This window comes from Tursiops truncatus, chromosome 16 (genome assembly GCF_011762595.2).
Source record: "Tursiops truncatus isolate mTurTru1 chromosome 16, mTurTru1.mat.Y, whole genome shotgun sequence".
Taxonomy (NCBI): domain Eukaryota; kingdom Metazoa; phylum Chordata; class Mammalia; order Artiodactyla; family Delphinidae; genus Tursiops; species Tursiops truncatus.
In genome coordinates, this window is record NC_047049.1 from 19,512,159 (window position 1) to 19,537,205 (window position 25,047).

The 25,047-nt window shown below is 37.0% G+C and overlaps 1 protein-coding gene across 9 annotated transcripts in view; it reads right to left on the minus strand.

Annotated features, from left to right (window-relative positions):
* Positions 1-25,047, minus strand: part of ADD3 (adducin 3) — a 124,240-nt gene that overhangs the window by 5,446 nt on the left and 93,747 nt on the right. For 6 of the 9 annotated variants that reach the window (XM_019939968.3, XM_033841644.2, XM_033841641.2 and 3 more), the window contains 11 exons: positions 21,899-22,122; positions 11,188-11,326; positions 9,030-9,181; positions 7,956-8,036; positions 6,967-7,116; positions 6,339-6,482; positions 6,128-6,226; positions 4,829-5,011; positions 4,014-4,271; positions 2,597-2,716; positions 2,073-2,159 (listed from right to left, as the gene is read on the minus strand). In XM_019939968.3, the coding sequence (XP_019795527.1) occupies positions 2,073-2,159; positions 2,597-2,716; positions 4,014-4,271; positions 4,829-5,011; positions 6,128-6,226; positions 6,339-6,482; positions 6,967-7,116; positions 7,956-8,036; positions 9,030-9,181; positions 11,188-11,326; positions 21,899-22,093 (1,608 nt within the window). In that variant the 5' untranslated portion in view covers positions 22,094-22,122. The remainder of the gene's footprint in view (positions 1-2,072; positions 2,160-2,596; positions 2,717-4,013; positions 4,272-4,828; positions 5,012-6,127; positions 6,227-6,338; positions 6,483-6,966; positions 7,117-7,955; positions 8,037-9,029; positions 9,182-11,187; positions 11,327-21,898; positions 22,123-25,047) is intronic. The other 3 variants (XM_073793979.1, XM_073793980.1, XM_073793978.1) reach the window with 2 other exon arrangements.

A 25,047-nucleotide genomic window follows, 5' to 3' on the forward strand; every position in this document is an offset into this window, starting at 1 on the left:
GTGGAGGCCCGGTAAGGCTCAGGTATCACAGAAGGTGCTGTGAAGAAAAGCTGAAAAGCGGGGACAAGTTAGAAGTGTAAATAAGGAACAGATAGATTCTCAGGTCCCCTTTCCTGTTCCACACAGCTGAGCATTTACTTCTCTCTCATCTCTGCAGAAGATCAGAGGCGTATTCTTCAGAACAACTGATTAGGGGACACAAAACATAGCTGAGGGTTCCCAGGATGATGGTGGGAGACTGGCAAGAGACTAGAGAATTCTCTGGATAAATTAAATGACCCCAGATAAAACAACTACAGATACTAACATCTGGGCATTCCTGAAAGAATCAACCTGGTCCACATCCAGTCACCCTACAGTGGAGCTCGCCAGTTCCCAAGCTCTGCACACATCTGAAGCTTCTGACTGGCTTTCAGTGTCTCATTCTTAAATACAGACAGACTACCACGGATTTCCAGACACTTGAGGAAAGTTTCCAACATGGAGGAAACCAGAATTAAAAAGAAAAAGGGAACTCAGAAGAAACAGACAATAAAGGCAGCCAAAGAAAATTTAAAATTGATTCCCTTACAGCAATAAGAGAAAATACTGTATCCAGAAAGACCAGGATGTTATTTAAAAAGAAAAAAAAAAAAAGGAACATTCAGGGAATAAGAAGTCTTAAAAAGTAAAAAAAAAAAATCAGAATAGAAAATTAAATAGAAGGCTTAGAAAATAAAGTCAAGCAAATCTCTCAGAAAGTAGGATTAAAAGACAAAGAGATATAAAATAGGAAAGAAAAAAATCAGAAAAAGAAATTGAAGGGAAAAGGACTACTTACTGGAGAAATACTTTAAAAAATTCCCAGGACATGACTTTGCAGATTGAAAAGGGTTACTACATGCTAAAAGTGGAGACTAAATAGGAATTACTACAAAGCACACCATCATAAAATTTCAGAATAGCAGGAATGTAGAAAAGGTCTTAAAAAAAAAAGCCTACACAAAGGTACACGAATCACAGTACTCTCCTACTTCCTAACAATGATATGGAGTTAGGGGATAATATGGTGATGCTTTTCATTTTATCTGTAAGCTAGAATTCTGTATCTATTACATGCACATTTGAAGGCAGAATACAGGTTTTCAGACTGTTACCTCCTATGTATCCTTTCCCAGAAAGCTAATAGAGGATGCACTCAATGATAAAGGAGTAAGAAAGGAGTCTCCTTTCTTAAGTAGGAGACATACGCTGCAGGAAACAGGACTACATGGTGAGAAGCACAGGAATCCTCAGGATGGGCCTGTACATCTGGCCTGAAGAGCACCTAGTCCAGATCTGGACCAGAAGGACAATGACAAAGGGCTAGAACTGAGAGATTACCTGTTACCTCTGACCCTATGGAAAATAATATTAAGAAAAGTTCGGGAAGAACTAAGCCCAATGTATCCTAAGTACTAAGCCAATGAAAAAAGGAGGTAACTTTTTCTCCAAGGGGAGAAAAGTTGTATAAGAAAGGAAATGTCATCATGGGATGCTACCTGGCTCAGCAGTAAGCGTTTAAAAATATAAACACTGAAAGCTGACTAGACAAAACATTGTGGTACAACCTTACTGGGAGAATGAAAAAGGGAAGAGCCTTGTGTAAACAGGCTAGATCCTCACAGTCCATAAAAAAAGTCACTACTGTCTTTCATTAATTCTAAGATGCACTTTTCTCCCACATTTTCTGATCCTGAAATTGGCATTCATCTTATAATTAGGTTTTTTTCTCTTTTAGTGATACATAAAATAATGGTACTTCTCATAGGTGATGAAATAGTTGATGAAATAGATTTGATGAAATACAGTTGACATCTAAAACTGATAAACCAAGAAAAAGCAGAATAAAGATGCTCTTTAGAAACAAAGGTATATGCTAGAATAAAGTCCATGCCCCTAGAAATTGGGAATTGAAGGTGACATTTTAAGTCTTGTGGATTCTTTGACTTTTTAACTTGTGTTTATATTAACTTTAGTAAAGACAGATATTCTTATTTAAAAAGTAAATAAATTAATGTGAAAACAAAGATCATATTGCTTTATGGACTTACAGAAGGAGGCTTATCCACAACAATTCCAGCAAGCAACTGAGATTGTGGTCCTGCTGTTTTCAAGTCATATCGATTTTGTTCTCGAATCTGAATTGAAACACAGTAACAAGCTCTTGGGGGCAACTCTGCAGGTGACCTTTGGCTTACTATTTGACCACCCCAGGGTAAGAGCCTCTTTAATTCCCACCTCCACAAAGCCCTCTTTTACCATCGTAACAACTCACATTAATCTCCACTCTTCTTGATGTGTGATTTCCTATTGTCTTACATTATCAGAGGACTACATTTTTCACTAATACAGCAGAAATATGTCTAATACTTCTTCCCCGTATAGCCTGCTCACCAGAAACTAGAACAGAGCTGGAGGTACTCAATACAAGCTAAAATTATACAGAATTCAATTTCAAATTCTTCTGTATTTAAACCTCTAAGCTTAGCATTAATCAGATTCAGTCACCAGTGATTTAAACATAAAACAGCATAAAAAGGCCTCCTCTAGTCATAGAAGATCGACCATGTCTTACCTTATTTCTCTTTTCTAGTACCTCATTCGGGTTTGTGTTTAAAGGAACAAACTGATTTGGATCTTCAATTTTGATAGGTGTTCCACTACTAACTTTTGAAGAGTCCTCTGCTTTCATCCACTAAAGAATCAAAAATTTTCTAGAATGAAGCTTTGTGTTAAGGAAATATGGTAGGTTCTTAACAACTGTTTATTGACTCCAGTGGGTGGGTGCATACACTGCTAATATTTTAAAGAATTTCACTGAGTAGTTTTTAGTGGTCAATTAGTGTATCTCCCATACTAGTTAGAATCAGCATTCACTTAAAAAACAAACAAATGTCATTACTATTCACATGAATATTAAATTATGGCTATTTAAATTTTTTCCTTTTGGCATTTTAAATATGTTGGTGAAAATATTTCAAGCATATAGAGCTTGATCTCACATTAACTCACATTCAGAGTTGCCACCTGCATTCAAGTTTTAAGTGATGATGGCTAAGAAGTCATCAAAAAGGACTCAAGAAATCTCTTAAGATTTAGTTTTCCAGATTTCATTTTTATTTTTGGCTGACAGAATGGGCCAGGCCCCTGACCAGCATTTTACAAAGGGGATAAGCTTGTAGTAATCTACAGTATAGTGGCACCACAAGGGTGGAAGAGCCTTAAATAATTCTTCTCATTTACCCGTTACATCCCTTAAAGAAAGCTAATATTCATCAAGATTAATGATGACTGGCCATTAGTTTCTGTCAATAAGATTAATTCTGGGAAACTTATGTTCTTTTACTAGGAGATAAGAAATCAATATAGACGAGGGGAAAAAAAAACTTTGATGCCTAGGTATTTCCACCTTGAATACTACTGATTTATACGATAGGATGAACCAATTTTGAGTATCTACAGAATATTTAGGGATAAACACTCCAAAATTAAACCAAATCTGAGACAAAATGCTGAAAAATTTAAGATAACCTGTTTCTTTATCTACAAGATCTTGCCTATGTGCAGTAATTCACAAAATCTGGCACCGTTAGGTGTTGATAACTTTTATAGTTCTGATTCACAAGTACAATATAAACTACAAAGCAGTATCATGTAATGGGTAACACTGGGCTCCAGAGTCAGACGGCTTGCATTCAAACCCTGATTCTACCATTCACAGATGATTAATTAATCCCTCTGTGCCTCCGTTTTCTCATCTATAAAATGGAGGAGGAAAACAGCATCCTTTCCATATTAGGAGAAGTAAATGAGATAATTCATGTACGGCACTTAGAACAAAGTGCCTTGCACAAAGGGTACCTGGTAAGTTATAGTGATGTTACTGTAATGTCATATTCTATTTCCCCAATATTTCAACATAGACCATTCAATTCATCAGCAAACTAGGCAAAATATTTAGTAAAGGCAAACCACGTAAAGTAGGGGCATACTGTGATTTTGGTCCTGGGACTGGTCTCCCCATTCCGAGACTCCTCAGGCACATTCACTTTCATGTAGGTATTTGGTGAGTTCAGCCATCTTGTTTTTTCACGCTGCTGCCTCTGTGCCATGTATTTGAGAGGAGAGAGTGGCACTGTATCATCTTCAAAGGAAAAGGCAGTCACAGTTGCTGGGATCTCCACATCACTCTTGTGCCTAGGCTTTTCTCGAATGAGAGGATGCCTGTAAGCATAGCCTGTTCTATATCCCTAGGGGAGGGAAAAACCACATTTGAAGCTATCAAACTTGTACCAAACACAGCATTTCGAGTCTAATTCTTTAAACAAATGATTCAATAAGACCCTTTTACCGAAAAACAAAGGGAAGATCCTTCCAAACTCCATATAACCTCCACATAACACTAGAGTTGAAAATTAAGCAAATTTCAAGATCTGGTTAAAACTGATTTCAGCTGACAAAGCAATTTCCACTCACACAACTGTTCCTGACAAAGGTAATTTCAAAACTGCTCACCAGAAACATGTTCCTAGATATAAACTGGTTTTCTGGAGGCCAAATCTCAGTGCTCATTTAAGTATTTGTTCCTGGGTCTGAAGGCAATCTGCCTTCTGACTCTTAGTGCAAGAGGCTAATAACTAAGATAAGATGACAGTTGCATGTTTCACTGATTCCTAAAATACACTGAATTCCTTCCTAGGGTCACACTCTGGAGTAAGGAGCATGTTCCAAAACCAAAGGGAGATGGAAACATCTGCTCTTGAATCTGGAAACATGAAATCAAGGCTATGTTCAATTTTTCACCTACCAAATTGTCCAGAGTCCTCATCAGCCCTTCAAACTCAATCTCGCCAACCTTCCATTTTTGATGGGCACCCATATTCACTCCTCCTCCTCCAGATGCTGCCACAGCGTGAGTGGAAGCTTTATACTTCTGAAGATCCAGTACAAGCAGATTGTCTACTCCACCTGCCCCTGCTAATGCCCGCACCTGTAATCAATGGCAAAATATAGAGGCACAGGACTGTAAAGACTAGAATGAGTAATTTCACTTTTAAAGAGGCATAAGGTTGATTCAGCAAATATCTGTAACACTTTCCTCCGGGCTGCCAACAAAGAAATACACTTGTGAAAGCAGGCAGCTGAAGTATCTTTTCCATCTATCTATACCTTCCAGGACTCTGACCCTCCCTGATGGAAAACACATTTAGAGCCATACCTTTTAATATATTTCAAGAAACTGAATTCTCTTGCCAAATTTTAAAGTTCTTTCCTTGCAGTTTTCCCATGGCAATCCAGTTAATACTTTTGTTGACAGTTATAATTTTAAAGGAATATAAACACTATACTGTGAATTTAAGAATATTTAGGCAGAAGTCAGCTCATTATCTCAATATAATTAAGCTTTTCATAGCCTCATTTGAGAAGAAGAGCGACCATTAAAGCAAAAAAAAGGTGGTTGTTAAGACAAGTTGGTAGAAAAAGTTTTTTCCCCCTTTTTTGCGGCCTTTCCAATAAATTCAGATTATTACCATTTGCTTCAAGAGAATCTGCTTGACTTTACTTAAAGGGGGAAATTAGGGCCATTAAATGCATTCAGCTTCTCTGGGGAAAAAGTGGTTAATAAGTAATCCATTATAATAATGAGGCTGAGGCTGTGGCATCACTGGAAACTGCATGAGTTCATAAAACTTCTGGCACTGCTCTTACACTTTTTATAAAAGTATCCACAACACAGCTGGTCTATTTTGATAACTGGTAGTCACCTTTCTCAATTAGCACCACATCACTAGAGGGTGAAAATGGAGAAATGTGCAATTATACCATCTTAAAAAGTAGGATTATGAGGAAAATGATGCTTATGAAGCACTTAGATTTGGTGTGTGTGTCTGTATATGAATTTTAATTTTCTTTCCTCCTGTTTTCAATTCAAGAGATACCTCAGTTGACCCTTTTTTACTCAAATGAAGCAGAACTTCTCTTAAAAGACAAAACAAAACAAGAAGCCACCAACTGATAGAACTCTGGAAATAAGTAAACACAATACCCAACATAACAAAGCAAAAAAAAAAAAAAAAAAAAGAGGGGGGTAGACAATTTTTCTTACCTGAATCTCACAGGCTATCTGCACATTAAAAATGTAATGAAAAGCCTCCTCAATTGTTTCTCCAAGTGCTACCACACCATGATTTCTGAGTACCAGCACCTAAAATAGAATCCCAAAGCAATCACTTTAAATAACTGGCATAGCTCACACTGCTTTCATCAACAGTAACAGCAACAAAAATAGCTCCTTAGATAGAAACTCTACTACATACCTTACAACTTGGCCCCAGAACTTTCTGCAGTTGAATTCTCTCCTCCTGTTCATCAAGTGACCCTTGGTAGTCATAATAGGCGACATCTCCCAGGATCAGGGACTCTTGAGAAATTGGAAGGATCCCGCACTTCATGGAGGATACCTATTTGGTTGGGTTCATGCCAAGATAACACACTTAGTTACTAACTACACCTTCATAGGAACTGGATTCTTCAGTCAGCTCAGGGAGCGCTGGCCTATTCACTGTGTTCACCATTCCAGCCCACCTCCCACTTTAGTTCTTCACTTCTTCAAGAGAAAAAAAAAAGGCCTTTTGGGGATACTATTCAATTTACATGCTGTGCCAGATATTAGGAAAGAAGGCTTGCTCTAAAGACCTCAATGACCCCATTATTAAACTGATGAGTTCAAAAATGCAAATGCTATCTCTCCAGTTGTTTCCTAGAACAGGAGCATTGACTCCAAAGGGACTTTTGCTTTCTGGATATGCAGAGGATTAATACTTTGAAAATAACTTCAAATGGTGGGGTCTGAAAGAATGAAGATTATAAAGTATCATGTAAGGAAAGCCATGAAAAAATACACTTCCCAGGGTCATTGTTGATTTTGGCCCTTCAGTGACTTACAGCTGCCGTTGCAAGGGTATGGATGTGTATCACACACTTAACATCAGGACGTGTTGAATAGATTGCGGCATGGGGACTGAAGCCTGTGTGGTCAATTTTCAAATTAGTACTTCCCTGATCAACCACTTCTCCTATTATATTGACTTTCACCTGGAAAAATCAGAAAGACACAGTTAACTGGCACATATGCATCAAAGTTTCCTGCGTTTCATGAGCTAAACCAGGGGGTGGCAAACTTTTTGTCAAAAGCCAAATAGCAAATATTTTAGATTTTGTGGGCCTCTGTTGCAACTACTCAACTCTGCCACTGTAGTATAAAAGCAGCCACAAACTACTGTAAAAGAATGGGTGTGGCTTTGTTCCCATAAAATTTTATTTACAAAAACAGGTAGTCTGCAACAAAACTTAGCATTTAGCAAGAAGCACAGTTTCCAAGAAACTGAATAACTTAAGCTCTTCACTGAAGGTCTGGATAAGTCTGGCATTTACTGAACTGGCTGGAAAATGTTCATTTGCTAATTAACACTATAGCACCAGAACCAACGTAGTTCCTACTCTTCTAGAGGCCAGTGACAGTGGCTCGGGGTACAATCATGGAAAAATAAAATGCTAGAATGTCAGACCCTATACTCACACCAACTGAACTTTGTTTAAATCTAGCTATAAAATATACAGACTTTGTGTGTGGGTTGTTTTTAAAAAAACAAATTACAGAGAGTACAGGGTGAAAAAAATCAAGATTCTCTTCAAAACATAAATAGGGTAACTGATTAGACCAATTCATTTATTAGGCTCTTCAACTACCCTGTTTTTCTTGAACGCTAAAGCTTTTCTTAAAAATCAACATTAGCTTTCCAAATTCTTCCCTGTTCACTAGTAAATGTTCTTCCATCCATACCTTTTCTTGTTCTGTCCTGTATTAAAAGCTAAAATCTGTCAGAAAAGTACAAGGAAGCACAGAAAAAGTAACATAGGAATGAAAATTGTACCAAATTGGAGGCTGTGGCTTCAGAAAAAGACAGGCCTCTGGGAATTATTATTATGTGGTCTTGCTCCTTACTTATTCTTACCTGGGAGAAAGAAAAAAAAACCAAAACAATACAGATTTACTATGAGGTGTTCATATTTTGCAGTGTAAACATGACTAGGAATATATTTACAATGAATAACTGTAAGATATCTGGGGGGGAAAACAAAGCAGAAATTAAAGCTGTGCAGCATGAAACTTTCCTTGAAAAGTTTTCTTCCCTCAAGCCCTCAAGTACTTGCTAAAAAATTCTGACATTAGTTTCTCATTTACTGGACTTACCTAAAAGTGTTATTTTGGGGGTTCTAAGGTTATTTAGGGTCAGCTACATGCAGGAGAAACGAATGCCAGTATTGTTCAACCCAACACAATATGGAAATTAAGGGGAAATGGGCAAAGGAAAGAGAATAGATTCTCTTCCTAGGAACGAATTAAGGTGGAAATGGAAGGGGAAACCAAGGAATAGCTGGAGGAAGGGATGAAAAGTTGTAGGAAGACTGCACCTCACATCTGTGCCATTTTCATCACACAATATTTTCATACTTTTTGCTTCCAAATATTGTCTTGTGTCCAATGGGGCAACATGAAAACAAGATGATGATGAATGGGAAAAAAATATTAAAAAAATAAAGACGAGAGAGGAAACTTCCCTGGCCCCCTCTATTTTCCCTGCCCCAAGTGCTTTTTAAAGCATTTTTTAATATCACTGACTCTCAGATATAATTATTTTTAAAGCATTTTTTAATATCACTGACTCTCAGATATAATTAACGAGAGAGAAAATTCTGCCAGGAGGATTTCTTCCTGGATGGGTTCTGTGACTGGTCTGAATTAGGGAAACGACACAGATAACAAATGGAGAAGAACGTTGGGGTAACTGCAGCCTCTCCCTTAAACATAAGGTTTATATCAGGATGAGGTTGTGGTCCAGCGTGCTAGGTTCAGAGAATACCAGACTTCTGAGTAAAGGTGAGGAGAGTATAGTTGCCTTTAAGTTGGGATTTTAAAAAAAGGAACTGAAAGACGAAGGACTCACTGAGATATATGTATTTGCCAGGTGGGCCCATCCAAACAAATCTGCAAGTCTGTATAGGCTGGCAAGTTTACAACGAGTAAGCTTTTCTCCCTTCATGTACGAGGACGTATCTGTCCCAGGAAGGTCATTGATGGGTGTGACCATGCCGAGACCTAAACGAGGAAAAATTGTGGAGAAAGAACCAGGTCAAATAATTCCGTACCTGAAAATTAGTTGCCAGGAAGCAGCCTGAGTCCGAGAGTGTCCCAGCCTGTAAATGATGATCTGAAACCTATCAGCCCACACAATGTTGCATTAGCTTATCTTGCTTCAGAGAAGTACACTGAGAGTAAAAATACGTATCACCTATCACCTTGCTGTTTCACCTAGTACTTGTTCGAGAGTGATGTTAGGGAGTCAGGCTCACACCACTGCGGAAAAATGGTCACAGGATCCCAATGGTAAAAGCGTGATTAACACCGAGGTTATTGCTAATTTTATGATGAAAAGATCTCAACAGAAAGCTATTGTACCTTTCTAATACCTCTTTTGACTTTTATTCAAACAAAGAATATTTAAGAATGCAGTCAAACAGCAGTCTGGTTTCTGCCCTCACCAAGCAACAAAAACGAGTCTTAAATCTCTAATGACCCAATTGCTGAATTCAACTTTCGCTCAGTCTTCATTCTCCTGGACACCATTTCCCACCTCTTTCCTAGACTTCTTTTCCAGGCCTGTGTGGTACTATCGTGGACCTCTTATCCCTTAGCCCTTATGGACTCTTGTTAGGATGCATGGCACACGACAGATAATCAATGTTATAGAAAAAGTGAAGAAAACTAGCTCAACATTTTAACTTTCCTGTTGATTCTGCTAGAATGTTTCTCCCAGGCTGGAAGAGTGAGTGATTTTGGAACTCATCGTTCTTCTCACCATCCATCTGCCACCCCCGCCATCACCACATTCAATCCTGTTGCTAAGTCTTCTCTCCTCTTCCTTGGCTATGCCTTTCTCACTGATCTCTTCCTTCTTTTACCCGCAACCACTACTTTAGTTCAAGCACTTATAATTCACTTTGGGACTCTTTCAAAGATTCTTTAACCAGTATGTATGTCCCAACATACTGATCCACTTAGGAGTTCTACCCTTATCTTGCATGTTCCCACCATCATGTCTCTTTTCATACCATTCCTCTATCTGGGAAGTATTTGAATTTGTTGAACTCTTGTTTGTAAATCTTTAACCAAAAAGAAAAAAAAGGAAGTAACAAAGGAAGAAAGAGAAGGAAAAGAAAAGTCCCTGATGGTCTGGGACTCTGTGTACCTGCCCTGGTACAGCAGTGAGTTCTCTGCACGTCTCTCTGAGATGTAAAGTGCTTGGACTCAACGCCTTATGATTCTTGGTATCCTTAGTGTTCAGTCCACCAAACTGGTGCTCTCACTAAAGAACTGTTGAATGAATAAAATGTCCTAAACCCTTTTACACCAAGCTCTAACTGCTCCATCCTTTAAAGTCTGGTTAGTTGAGGCCTCTCTTCTTCCACAAAGTTCTCTCTGTCCACTTCAGCCAATAATCAATTCCAACTCTGAGTTCATAGCTAGATGACTTAGAAAAGGTCACTAGACAATTTCTTACCAGCTGCTTTGTAATTTTTTCCTCTACAGTTACCTTGCAGTTTTTTTTTTTTGTTTTCTTTTCTTTTTGTGGTACGCAGGCCTCTCACTGTTGTGGCCTCTCCTGTTGCGGAGCACAGGCTCTGGACGCACAGGCTCAGCGGCCATGGCTCACGGGCCCAGCTGCTCTGCGGCAGGTGGGATCCTCCCGGACCAGGGCACGAACCCACGACTCCTGCATCGGCAGGTGGACTCAACCACTGCGCCACCAGGGAAGCCCTACCTTGCAGTTTTAATCTTTTGTGCATTCACTGTATGTCTCCTCAATTCAAATATGCATTTATCTGGGGCAGGGACCACATTTATAACTATTTTGTAATCCTCACAAAGTGTAATAAATGTCTGGTTGGTATGAAAAAGTAAGAGATCCTAACACTATGTTACTCTAACTATTAGATGTTATGAACTTAAGGACTGAACCAGATCAGAATATGCTGCTAGAAATGTGCAGTGTACAAATTAGAGATGAAATTACTGTCTTTTAAACTTTACGAAACTTGACGTACTGAGGGGAGGTGAAGTAAAGCCCGAGAAAGAATTGGCCATGATGTAATCTGCAATCTGTTGTAATGCTAGTAATCCAGTTGGATTGTGGCCTTTCTTCATCTGTTCTTGAATAAGGCATTCCAGGTCTTCCCGAAAGGCCTGTAATACACAAAAATAATCACTGAGCACATGCACCTCGCTTGGAGCAGAACAACCCAAACATAACTTGCTCTGATGTAATCAGTCTTCTTCCCCCATCCCTCTCTTGAATAGCTTTCATGTACATTATTTTAAAACAAATATAAAACACAAAATAATAAAATTAAAACACTGGAAGAAGAAGCAAGAAGCTTGCTTTCAGGGGAGGGAAAATCATTAGGCATTCTTAATCTCAAAGCAAATGAGCTATACTACAACATCTATAATAGACAGGTATAGGTAAAAGCAACTTTGTTAATAATATGCAACTAGAGCACCAAGTACAGACTGATGTAAAAAGAGACCCATTCCTTGCCTAGCAGCTCATTATCTAGGTTAGGATAGAGTTCTTATCTGAATGAGGCATGACTCTGACTATAGCAACTCCCAGCAAAAGTTTTCACTAAGACATAGTAAATCATGGCTTCCATTTTACGATTTCCATGGCAATTCCGTAGCTCTATAAACTCTGTAAGCAAACTTATAAAAGCTGAGAGTTGATTACTTCCCTTATGCAACACTGTGCTAAAGAAAGAACTTTTCCCCCCAGCTTCGGGTACTGTATGTTCCTGTTCTGGAGTGCTGCTTTTCTTTCTTTTCTTTTCTTTTTTTTTTTTTGCGGGGTGTGGGGGGGTAATGTGTGGCAGAAGCAGTATTTATATAAATAAAAATACTGAACATTAAGAGAAAATTTTCTATTCCAGTAACCCTTGAGTTGCTAATATGATTCATCATTTGAAACATCTCCCAATCCTTCACATTAGTTGAAATAGCTGGTTTTGTATTTCTATCACACTCAACCAACACTTATTTTATTAAATTCATCATTTATTCTCTTGCTCATGTTTATATTCATTCATCTTAAACATGAAGGCTCTTGCAATATAAACCATCTAGACCTCGCTCTGCTGTTTGAGATTGGTTACATGTATAGCAGAATGCACTGCTGGAAATTAAATTCAGTTTGTTCCCGCCTCACCTAAGAGGGAGAAGGCAGAAAACTGCTTTGGAACCATTACCTCCAAGAGGGGTAGATATAAACACCATGGAGATAATTGGGAAATCCTCCTTAGAAGAGTGACTCTCCTTCAAGTCGCTGAGAATAGCCCTCCTCAGAAGGCTGGGAATAAGATCTCCTGGAGCAGTTGCTTAGATGTAGCTTTGCTTAGAGGATGGCTGAACACCTCTGAGGTTTTCAGAAGGAAGAACTTTTTAAAAAAGTTTAAATAATGGCAGAGAAGCCCATGGTGAAAGTGGAAATGTGGTTGTGAGGCTATGAGGTGGTAGTACATATTAGAACCAGTACTGACTCATGCTTGTGTTGCTTTTAGAAAACTTTCTGCTCATACAGCAAATGGATGTTTGAATGATTAATTTTAAAAATACTAGCTGTGACTTTATTTGAATTCTGAGTTCATAGAGAAGTTTATACCAGTTAAACATGGTTTTTCTTTTACAAATTCAAGACTTATTAAATATAATTCCTTAGCATAATTATAAAAAAATTCTAAACATCTAATTCCATTGACTTTTATCTAGTTCATTTAAATACATGATTTAAACCGGAGAAACTATCGTATAAAATATTCTCTACAAAGACACATTACATTTATCAGAAAACTCCATTAGTACATTTCTAAGACCGTGTGAACATAAAATGGTTGTGAGCTGCATATAAGATGGATGGACGCATTCATACTGATGAGTAACATGAGTGTTTTACCATATTTAAGGCTGAAAGGAAAAGAATCTTCCAGATATACTCATTTATCTTTATATAAACTACAGAAAACTTCTAGATACCTGACAATGGGCCAAAATTCTCTTCTGAAACTTTATCTTCCCTTCAAAACCAAACTCTAAACCTTCCACAGTTCAAAGCAGCTATAACCAATATTCTTTGATTTAGTGTAAAAAAAAAATTTACACCTACTGTATGTATCACAATATCTCTGAGAAGTAGGCATAATTTATTTTATTGAATGCACCTTATGTTATTCCAGGAAGAATTTAAGGCAGATTCCATAGATTAACATGACACGAAAATAAATTAAATATAGGTAAGAAAAATCAAGCTAACGAGAAAATAGGCATATGAAGGTAAGATAGAGCCAGGAATGAGGTTAAGATACAAAGAGCATACTATAAAATTGTATCATTTGCTAGAGATGGGCCAACTTTTATCTAAAGTCTCCAGCAGCCAACATGAATCAACACAATCGCTCAATATGCTGGTTTACAAAGGTTTTAAGAAATTTAAAAAAACCCCAACTAGTTGCTCAAGAGAATCACAACTATTTATGACCCTGATGAGAAATTTTTGCTGGGTGGATTGACAAAGCTAAATAAGAAAGGTTGAAAAATTCGTTCACAGAGGTCACAGAGCTGGTAAATGTCAGAAGCAAGGACTCAGGTCAAATGCTTTTTTTATCAGTGAAAATACTTTTTTTACTTCCATTTATCCCATAGTATGATGAGTACCATCCTAAAGCTTTGAGATGATCCATGGTGTCACAGAGGAATGTGAAGGAAAGCCCTTCTGTAATTAATTAAGAAAAAAATATGAATTTCCCCTTTAAGGCTAGTGAATTGCTTCTATGCAGTATAGAAGAAGAAAATAATTTTCAAAGTAAATGAAATGTCCCCAGCCTTTTTATATAGTTGACAGTGCTTCAACAGATATGAATTCTTCTATTCCGAAAGATTTAATATTTTTTGTCATGAACATTTTATAACTCAGTTATTATGTTCCAAATATTTCTGAAATATTGTTCAGATAATTACCTAAGCCATAAAACAGTCAGTATAAAATTTACTAATGATATAAAATTGTTCCAGCTGGTTTTTAAAATTTATCAGTAAACTTAAGCTTTCGTTAAAATAATAAAAATTTTGTTTGTCTTTATGGTGGATAGTTAATCATATTCCTACTAAAATTCAATGTTAATAAAATAATTCTTTACAGTTGATTCATTTGAATCTCACAACCAAGTCCTGAAATAGGCAATGACTTGCTCACGGTTACACAGCTAACAAGTAAATGGAATAAAGATTCAAATCTCAAACTCTCAGTTGGGCACAGATATTTGCCTAATTTTCTCAGAGATGGGTTATATCACTGAAACCAAACACAGGCATACCTTGTTTTACTGCACTTTGCAGATATTGTGTTTTTTACAAATTGAAGGTTTGTGGCAACTCTGCTGAGCAAGTCTATCAGTGCCATTTTTCCAACAGCATTATTTTAAAATTAAGGTATGTACATTGTTTTTCTAGACACAATGCTACTGCACACTTAATAGACTACAGTATAGTGTAAATATAACTTTAACATGCACTGGGAAACCAAAAAATTTGTGTGACTCACTTTATTGCAACGTTTGTCTTATTACAGTGGTCTGCAACTGAACCTGAAATATCCCTTAGGTACGCCTGTACAACTAATAAGGCAGCAGGTGTGCTGTGATCAGAAATATGAGTAAACCTCTTAGGCTAGATTAGAGCTTTAGGTTATAATGATAGATAAAGCAAAAAAAATTACACAGCAGATCTTGGAGTACCAAAACTTGCCCTCTTATAGCTAGGAGTTCTCCCACCAAAGCAGAATGAGAAACTCAGTTATAAGCAGGGCAGCAAGATCACATGCTGGGGCTTCTGAAGTCAGATTAAACCAACAATTCCCTAGGGTGTCTACTAGAGAAGAGTCAGGTTAAAATATCAAACAACACATACACATATGTGGTTTTACAGCATAAACCGTCTTCCTTCTCAGATAGAGAAGAACAGAGAAGAGAAGGCAGTCCCTGAATACATGAATACATGAACATGAATAAGGCAGAGTGCCATCGGGGTGATAGATTCCTTAAGGCCTTCAAAAACCAAAATACAGTCCAATGAATTATGATTATAATCTTCAAAGTGTTGTCACAAAAGCATAAAAATGCTTTAAGTTAGCGATATTGTATTTAACCCTATGTATATATTTCCACAGAAACAGCTGTCTACTATGTGCTAGGCACTGCACTACATGCTTTTATGTTATTTCATTAAACTGTCACAACCACCATGTGAGGTCCATTTTTACCAACAAGGAAAAGTGAAGCTCAAGTTAAGTGAGTTTCCTAATGTCACATAGCTATTAAGTGGTGCTGAGCCAAGATCCAAAACAAACACTATATGCATACATGCATGTATAAAACATTTATATAAACAGATTAAAACTGGAAATGATGAGAAAATGGGCTGACCTCTAACTTAGGTCACAATAGTCTGGTACTCCAGGATCTCTACAATCTGTTAGGTCAATTTTTGGCTCTATCTCCCATTACTACCTCATGTTCTGGTAGCCTATGAGGTTTGCTGAGCATTCTCTGATCACAACTTGTACTTTTCTATCCTTGCTCACTGTATTTCGTCAAACGGAAATGCTGGCTTCTACTGTTCCTCTACCAGATGAATTCTTACCCTTTACTCAACACTCATCTTAAAATGTCACCTTCTCCTTGAAGTCTCTCCTTTAATCACCACAGTTAGGAGGGATCTCCATATTTCTTCTCTTCTCACCCCACTTTGAATTATTTTAACATTTGCCTATACTACATTTAGGGTAGCTACCATGATTGTGATTTATTTTTCATACTCTACTATACAGTAATATCTGATGGCTGGGACTGTGTCTTTCACACTTCTAGAGTCTCCTGGACACAATTATTCAGTGCTCAATTATTATAATCGTAAGTTAGAGCTTCTTTTCTATATTTTCCTAGATATAAGGAAAGAATGCAAAGAATCTGATCTCCTCTTGAGTTAATGATAGCAAAGATCCATTTCATAGGTTCTTAGCACTGGAATCTGAAGTTCTAGTATACAGTCTTATCAGTCTGTCACTTGAATGAGAAATTCCTCCTGTGTAATAAGGCTTGTCCATCATCTAATGGGAGAAATTCAGTTTTTTAAAGTAAGAAATGAATCTTCACAGAAGTTTATACATTTTTGAAAAGTCATTTAATTCTTCAACTCAAACAAAATCCTACTTGAAAACTTGGTTTGTCCTCAGAACATTATAGTTTGGACAGCTCTCTCATCAAACACATGTCCAAAAAAGTGTGGTTAAAAAAAATATATATCACTAGGTGAAAAACAAAATGTTTAACTTAGAGAGAGGGTGCCTGCCTTTAAAGCCTTCTCTGAATCTCCGTTTCATTTGATACTTCTCCTGTCAATGTTGAAGGAGTGATCCTGTAAACTTTGAATTCATAAAGGTATGGATAAAAATAAACTTGTAAAAACACAAAAGATTCAGAGATTTGAGATCCATGTAAGGTCAGAGTATACTTTAAGTATACTCTTAAAGTATATACTTTAAGTATATACATATTCACGTATACTATACACCAAAAGTAGGAGTAATTTGAAACATCAGATCTTAAGGCTTCTGCATCTAAGATCAGAACTTTCAGGAGAAAGTGGTAATAGATGAAAGATCTTTTATTTTTAAACCACAGAAAAGAGAACCAATTTGATAAAAGAAACTGACTTGATATGATTATTTTGGTTAAGGCTAAAAAAAATTACATAGACTGACCTATAAGTAATGTCTAACTTAATGAAAATCAGTTAACAGAATACTGATAAGTATCAGAACTGGATTTTAAATATCCACATCTGGATGTTCTACCTCATAATAATTACTAGAAAGAAAAACTGGAGCAAAAAGAAAAACAGATTACAGACTTGCTGCTCCCAAGGCACCCTGCAATTATGCTATTAGATCTCTCCTAAAGTGGGATTAGGAGCATAACAAACTTACTTAGAATTTTTCCATTAAGAAATGTATTCATTTGGAAATAGATTACCACTGGTCCTGTTGAAAGGAGAAAACACAAATCAACCAAATCTTCTTCTGGATGATCTTTCTCCTGTATCTATGTGTCTTAATTAATATAAAGCTAACGGTTAGAATAATATCTTTTCTTAAAGCTGGTATAAAATAAAAATGCAAACAAAGTTAGTGAAGAATACTTGTATCTGAAACTTCTGAAGTGACCAGATAAATCATGGTAATTTTGACCAACTATTCTAACTGAGGTGATCTGTTAACATTTTAGGCCTTGATTACAGTGAGATTCTAACATGTACATGGCTTTGAAGTTTCTCCTATCTTTAAAATAAGTTTGAAGCATGACACACTGCCCTTTTATTAAGAAATGTTAGTGTGTCATGTGCCTGAGCAATCACCACCTACACTCCTGTTGTCCTACCTTTCAGAGTAACATTGCACACTTCTGTTAACAAGTCTAAATTGCTTCTTATAGTGATATGGCTTAAGAACGTTCATTCTTTTTCTGAAACCCACCAACTGATTGTCATTTAAGCAGTCAAGTTCAGTAGGAGCTTGTTGGACAACATTCAAGTGTTTAATGACTCAAAGCCCACTCAGCTATTCATATATCCATCCATCCATGTATTCAGAATTTACTAAATATCTACTATGCACAATGCGCTATTAGTTTTCAACTTACATGATTCTTTAACTTTGATGAGGTCCATCATTTAATTCTAACAGTTTGCCCTGGACACTTCATTCCGAGACAAGGGCAATCATATATATGTCATCAGAGACATATATATGAGAAATATATTGGTCAAAGAAAACTTATGGATTCTCCTGAGTGCATTAACAAAATCTCTAGCTAAACAAGTTTACTCGCCAGCTCTTAATTTCTAAGACAAATACTTTCTTAAATTAAAAAAAAAATGACAAAAGTATGTGAAATTTCTAGAAAGAAGTAATAACTTGGAGTTAGGATGAGACAAATTGCTCTTATTTTCTCAGCTCAAGGCAATAAGGTGTCAAGTTTGTTATCCAAATTTACAGACACCAAAATGTCTTATGATTCGAAACTCTCCTTGAGTTGGGTTGAATTAACTTGAGCAAGAGAATTTCAAGAAGAATGAAACAATAATATATGAGTGGAATTTTTTCATAGTTATTGAATGCTTTAAGTGGTACAGCCTAGTGCGTAAGGGTGTGAGCTTTGGAGTTTACATCCAGACCCCACCATTTAACTAAGCTTGTAAAAACTTCTGCAAGTTATTTAATGCCTCTAAGTTTCAGTTTATGCCACTGTAAACTAGGGATAGTAATACTTCTTTGATTGAGTTGTTTTGAGGATTAAATAAGATTTGGTACATAATAGGTGCCTGGTACATAGTAAGTGCTTTAAAAAAAAGCATTATACTTTGCTTTTATTAGTTTTTCTCCTGATTTCCTTTCTTCCCAAATGAACTCAGCAATTAAAACAGAAGGATTACAAATTTGTTTCTTACAAACATGAATTAGTAATACCTTTGATTTTGATCTTTATTGGTTATGGGTTTTGTCCAACAGAGTGAACCCCAAAATTCACAGGAGACACACAAAGGTTTTAAGAAAATTATATTCACAGAAACATTACAAGCTTGGACTTAAAGAAACAAAGAGAGTACAAAAAGGAAAGAGGTCTTTGAACTCTAAGACCTCTACAAGTGGAACCAAAAGCTCAGAGGGCAGAGCCAAGAACTAGGGAGACTCATTCCTACTAAGTAGAAGGACTGAATCTTCATCAAGGAAACTGCCAAACATTTGCCCAGGTGAATTTCAGAATTGCTATGGACCAGTGACTACTTTGTACTCCCAATTTTCTCCCTTTTTGAACAGGAATGTCTATAGCAGTTATCTTTGCCTGTCCCACCACTGGGTGTGTGTGGGGCAGATAACTTGTCTCTTTAGTTCTCCGGTCTATAGATTGAGAGGAACTGTACTTAAGAAATTACACTTGAGGAGTATCATCTATACCCGGACCATATTTAGATGATGATATTCTGGATTCAGGCTAATGTTGTAATAGGATGAAACTTTTGCAGGGGTGTTAGGAGATGGTGAGTGTATTTTGCATGTGGAAGGAGGAGATGGTGAGTGTATTTTGCATGTGGAAGGAGGAGATGGTGAGTGTATTTTGCATGTGGAAGGAAGGTAAATAAATTGTGGCAGATTGTGATACTTTTAAAATAAATTGTCATCAGAGAGTGGACAATCCTCCCCTCAAAAGGTGGAGCTTAATTCCTCTCCCCTTGAGTATGGGCTGAACTTAGTGACTCACTTCTAACTAATAAATGGTGGAAGTGATGGTGTTTAATTTCTGAGATTAGGTCATAAAAGGAACTGCAGGCTCCTCTTTGCTCTCAGATACTTCCTCTGGGGGAGAACACTCAAACAGCCTCAGGTTAAGGTCCATGTGGCAAGGAACTGTAGCCTTTTGCTGACAGTCATGTGAGTGACCCATCTTAAGATCAGAAACTTCCACTCCAGTCAAGCCTTCAGATGCAGCATCCTTGACTGATGTCTTGACTGCAACTTTATGAGAGACCTTAAGCCAGATCCACTCAGCTAAGCTGCTCCTGAATTCCTGACCCACAGAAATGACAAGCTAATAAAAGCTTGTTGTTTTAAGCTGCTAGGTTTTGTTATTTAGCAATACAGGCCACCATGTATCATGTCCTGTGGTGAAAAGTTCGTTGTATTAAAAGAAATTTGAAAGCCATTGTCCTAAAACATGGCAGAAAGACAAAATGTATACACTTTTCCAAGTCTTTCACAAACAAGATTTTAAATTCACTAGCAAAGATCTAGGGAAAAAATGATCAATCCACAATTCTTTTAAATTTTCTTTGTTTCTCTCTGGGCTAAAAATTATCACTCTTGCTATATGAACATGGAAATGACAATCTATATACCTGCCCTTTCCTATTCTTTCATTAAATTCCCCTGGGCATAAGTAAAATTGATGCTTTTAAGCCAATCTACAAGTAGCAATACACAAGTAAAAACATTAGGTAATCTCCTCACTGTTATACTGTCATTAGTTTAGTGGAGAAATTATTTTAAAAAAACCCTGGCATAGAAATGTAGTTTGGTACTTTTTCTTTTTCTTTTTTTTTTGGCAGTACGCTGGCCTCTCACTGTTGTGGCATCTCCCGTTGCAGAGCACAGGCTCCGGATGCGCAGGCTCAGCGGCCATGGCTCACGGGCCCAGCCACTCTGCGGCATGTGGGATCTTCCCAGACCAGGGCACGAACCCGTGTCCCCTGCATCGGCAGGTGGACTCTCAACCACTGCGCCACCAGGGAAGCCCCGGTACTTTTTCCTTTTAAACTTTAGTTAGAATTGAATGATCCTCTTTGGAGCACTTCCCAAAGAAATCTCAATATTTAATAATCTTGAACAAAATCTGAACTTCATCTCATTCTTTCAGTTACTTTATTCTATATATTACCATAATCCTTTGGCTAATGAGTTTGTTCTTCAAAGTGGAGTTTTCTTTATAGAAGGAAATATATCTATATAATTAGCATGCTCTTCAAGTATTTATAAACATAGAAACTAGTCTGCATAAAAGAAGGCACTGAACATTTAGTCCCTCATAATGACTTTTCTGGTTAGTCTCCTTTTCATTGGGAAAAGGTTTCTTTAAGGGTTTATTTAAAGGATAGCTTTACATTTAAGCTATACTTAAATTCCTCAAAGCTTGCCTTGCTTTTATAACTTGTACTTGCTTTTATCTAGGCCACTGATATATAAGAATCACTCAGGAGTGGAATTCCCCTTTGGCTTTGGACTCAGCCTCTGTGATTAAATCCACAAGGGCACAACAAAAATGATTCACCAGGGCCACCTCAGGCAGTTCTATGTCTTGGTGTTTATTTTAGTACCTAAGTTGGAAATCTAATAGAACCCCAACCTGGGCATCGTGTGTCTATGTATGCTGAACTCTGTCTTAAGGGGCCCATGATCTTCATTATACATAAAGCTATGAATTCATTTTGCATGTTAAATCAAGCTGTTCACTCATTTTCTAAAACTTATATGTGACCTTTACAATTCCACTAAAGGTTTGTAAGAAACTTAACAAATCACTTGAATATGATTTACAAAGTCTGGATATTACTGTGCAGACAGAATTTTCAGCTTGAGTTAAGGTTAGAATCCATGTTTAATCTAGTTAGTTTGGTGCATATGCATATATGTGTGCCTACATTAGGTGTATGTAACATTAGGCTGCCAAATCACAGACATCCTCACGAACCTTAAGTCTTCCTATGCTGCTCTGAGTGTCAAGATACCCAAAGGAAGAAGAAAGTATGTTCATGGGGTGTATCTATTTCTTGGTTCCTAACACTCCACTCATACCTTTATTTTCTTCACAGATATTCAGTCTGTAATGGGAATCCTTGAGTTCAGTACCATCTTTTGTCCTCCTTTAATGAAACATTACACTCAGAAATCACTCAAGAAAGTTTATCCTACCAAGACGATACCAGTTTATTATTAAAGCCTTGCAAATTAAATTTATAAATTAGGTGCTTATTTTGCCTCTGAAAGACTGGGGACAACTAGTCACTCTTCCTCCACCCCTCTTCTAACCTGAGAGTATCACTGTATCAAGGTTTCCAAAGAGGAAGAAAAATTATAGCCTTCAAATTATTTTGACTCACCGGACTTTGCAAGATCTGAGTAACTCGTTTCCTCTGCTCCATCATATTGAAGTCTTGCCGTAGATCAGGAGACATGTTCCTCTCCCTTATGTATTCTGGGTCATTTTCATTGATGCGGTCAAAATACCTCTCTTTGTGAGGCACGCTGGGAGGAGGAGAAGTAGTGACCACGCCTTGGCTAGCATCGGAACTCATGCTTCAAGTCTGCCAATTCTCCTTGCTATCTGCATTAATAAACACAAAGTAGGACATTCATAATAAATTCATTATTAAATTCAAATTTTACACAGGTCATGCAGCACTTTTTTTTTTGCCCTCAGAGTAACAGTGGCAACTTTCTTTAAAAAGTAGCTTTTCAAAAAATATTAGAACAATTTTTTATTAAGATAAAAATATCTTAGATTACAATGCTAAATTGGAAATTGATATTTTCAGAGCTAGTGGCAACTTGTGGTTCAATTATAATAATGTCGTCAACTGCTATATGAATTTTTTAAAGAAGCAACGATCAAAATATCTGAAAGTAAAATGCCACACCTAAGACAGCAAATTTTCACAATTAGTGATTACTGTTAGTGGAGATTCTCTTTCCTCTCTTACTCATGCTTTTACGTTAGACCAAACTCTGGCCATATTTAATGATCAGTATTTTACAGTGAATGTAGTTTTAGTTTATTAACACATGAGAGAAACACAGTTGTAAGCTTTTCAAGTTCCAGGGAAAATGTAGGAATTATTAAGGTTGCCAGACTATATAACTTTAGCAGATAGTGCTTCAAATCCAAGTAAGAAAAAATAAAAAGCCGTTCAGAAACCACAGGAACAGCTGATTCATTTAATTATTACTGACACTTAGGATAACCCTTGACTTTATGCCAGGGAAACAAATTCATTTGGGCTTTGCTACAGCTGAGCACCTAATCAACCAACTGTAGCTAGATCAACAGGACAGTTATTTAACATCCATCCCCAGCCCCAGGCTGTGATGGCTTGTGCTAGAAGTTGATGAAGTCATCTAACCCAGTGCTTCTCAGATTGTCTGTGGTGAAGGACCTTCTCCAATTTGCCGTAAACCAGTATTTTTGTAAAATACAAAATAATGCATTTAGATGTCACGGCAATGTCAAACTGCATGAAGTTTCTAAATGCGTAATATTATATTCTGTACTTGTCACGGACTGCAGTCTGCAGACTGGCACTGGATCCTGGACCACACTTAGAGTATCACTGACCTAGCAGAGAGTAACAGTCACTGCACACTGAAGGAATGCTTCCTCTAACTTTTAGATGTGATTTGGCAGAAGCCTAAATCAAGAGAACAGGACACCACTGATTAGTGTATCCCTTTACATAGTTGTTCTTTTGAACTGAATGTAGAAAGTGCAAAAAATGTGCAACAAGGAAGAATAAAAGGAAACAAATTTTAAATAAGAATTGTAAAGACGGCTTTGCTTAACACAATTTTCTCTACAGGTGGTAACAAATGCAACCTGTTCAATATAAATGACTGGGTAACAGAAAAAAACATTCTAACTACAAAATGGTATTTATTCAACGGATTATTTGCCTAGTAAGAAGAATCACTTCACAATAAGGGAAATTAAATGTGAAAAATTCCAAGTATTCTTTTTCTATTTATGTAGAAAACTAAGGGGAGAGAAATATCTGTGGACTTGAAACTCTGAAGATTCTTCACAGCCTTGGATTCCTTCTCAGCAGAATAGTTTCTAGGTAGATCCAGAAGGGAAAAGGCAAGGGCCACCTTTTTTCTTAGGGATCTGAATCCCTGATAAAGACCAGAGATACCTGATCTCATCTTTTAAACACAATAACAACCAGTGAGGTTACTATATTTGTCTCTAATAATAGTTTTCTCTGAAAGAATTCATTTCTAAAGCTGCCTTGACTCAGCCCAAGCAAACTCATTGCAAGACATTAAACATTCTTGCATTAATTCTGGTCCTGGAAATGTAAACTTATTCTGTTAAATAATTTTTGCAAAACAATGTTAAAACTGTTTTCTTTTACTTGCCAACAACAATCTCATGCAGAACATTCTAAAAGCTACCTAAATTATTTTAGTGTACTACCCCAAAAATTCATGAAATATGGTTAAAAACACTTTATATCATATGGCTTTAATGAAATTCTGATTTTATGACTAGAAAGCAACTAATCAGTGAAGGAAATGTGAAAAACGAACTTTTCTATAACTGAGTCTTCCACATCTTAATTCATTAATTTAAAAATTGGGAGAAAACACTCAACTAAAGAATGAATATCTGATCATTATATGTGTTCTCCACAGGATAAATGGCCATTTTTTCTTCTTTTTGTATAACATCCACTATTAATGGAATGATCCTGGACATATTATATTCTTCCAAAAATTAGGTTTTGCTACACTGTTATTAGACTGGCACTAGCCTATGGTATTTTATGTATGTATGTATGTATGTATTTATGGCTGCCTTGGGTCTTTGTTGCTGTGCGTGGGCTTTCTCTAGTTGTGGCGAGCGGGGGCTACTCTTCGTTGTGGTGCACGGGCTCTAGGCGCAGGGGTTTCAGTAGCTGTGGCTCAAAGGCTCTAGAGCACAGGCTCAGTAGTTGTGGTGCACGGGCTTAGTTGCTCAGCGGCATGTGGGATCTTCCTGGACCAGGGCTCGAACCCGTGTCTCCTGCATTGGCAAGTGGATTCTTAACCACTGCACCACCAAGGAAACCCTAGCCTATGGTATTTATCATCATCTTGCTATTAACCAAAAATGTGGTGCACAGAGCACCAACTGTAAGAAGCTTTTTTTCATATCCAGCTGGGTTATCAGCAGTCTAAAGGTCTAATCAATCTTTGGAACGTAGTTTTCTTAGAAGCTTTTTATAATAGGTCATTTGAACTGCTAGCAGATAAAAATTTCAAGGAGAATGAAAGTTTTTTAAAAAGCAAACAAACAAACTCACATATATTAGTAAATGTCATGCTGCTCTGGCCAAGTACAGACTACGTGGGTACTCAATAAATGGGACATCAATTAATAAAGAAATCAATTCTGTTTAGTTTACCACACTAGGTCACTGGCTATGAATAAGTCATTTTTAAAAAAGAAATTCCACAAATATTGCTTTCAGTTGGATTTTAACCTATTCCTCAA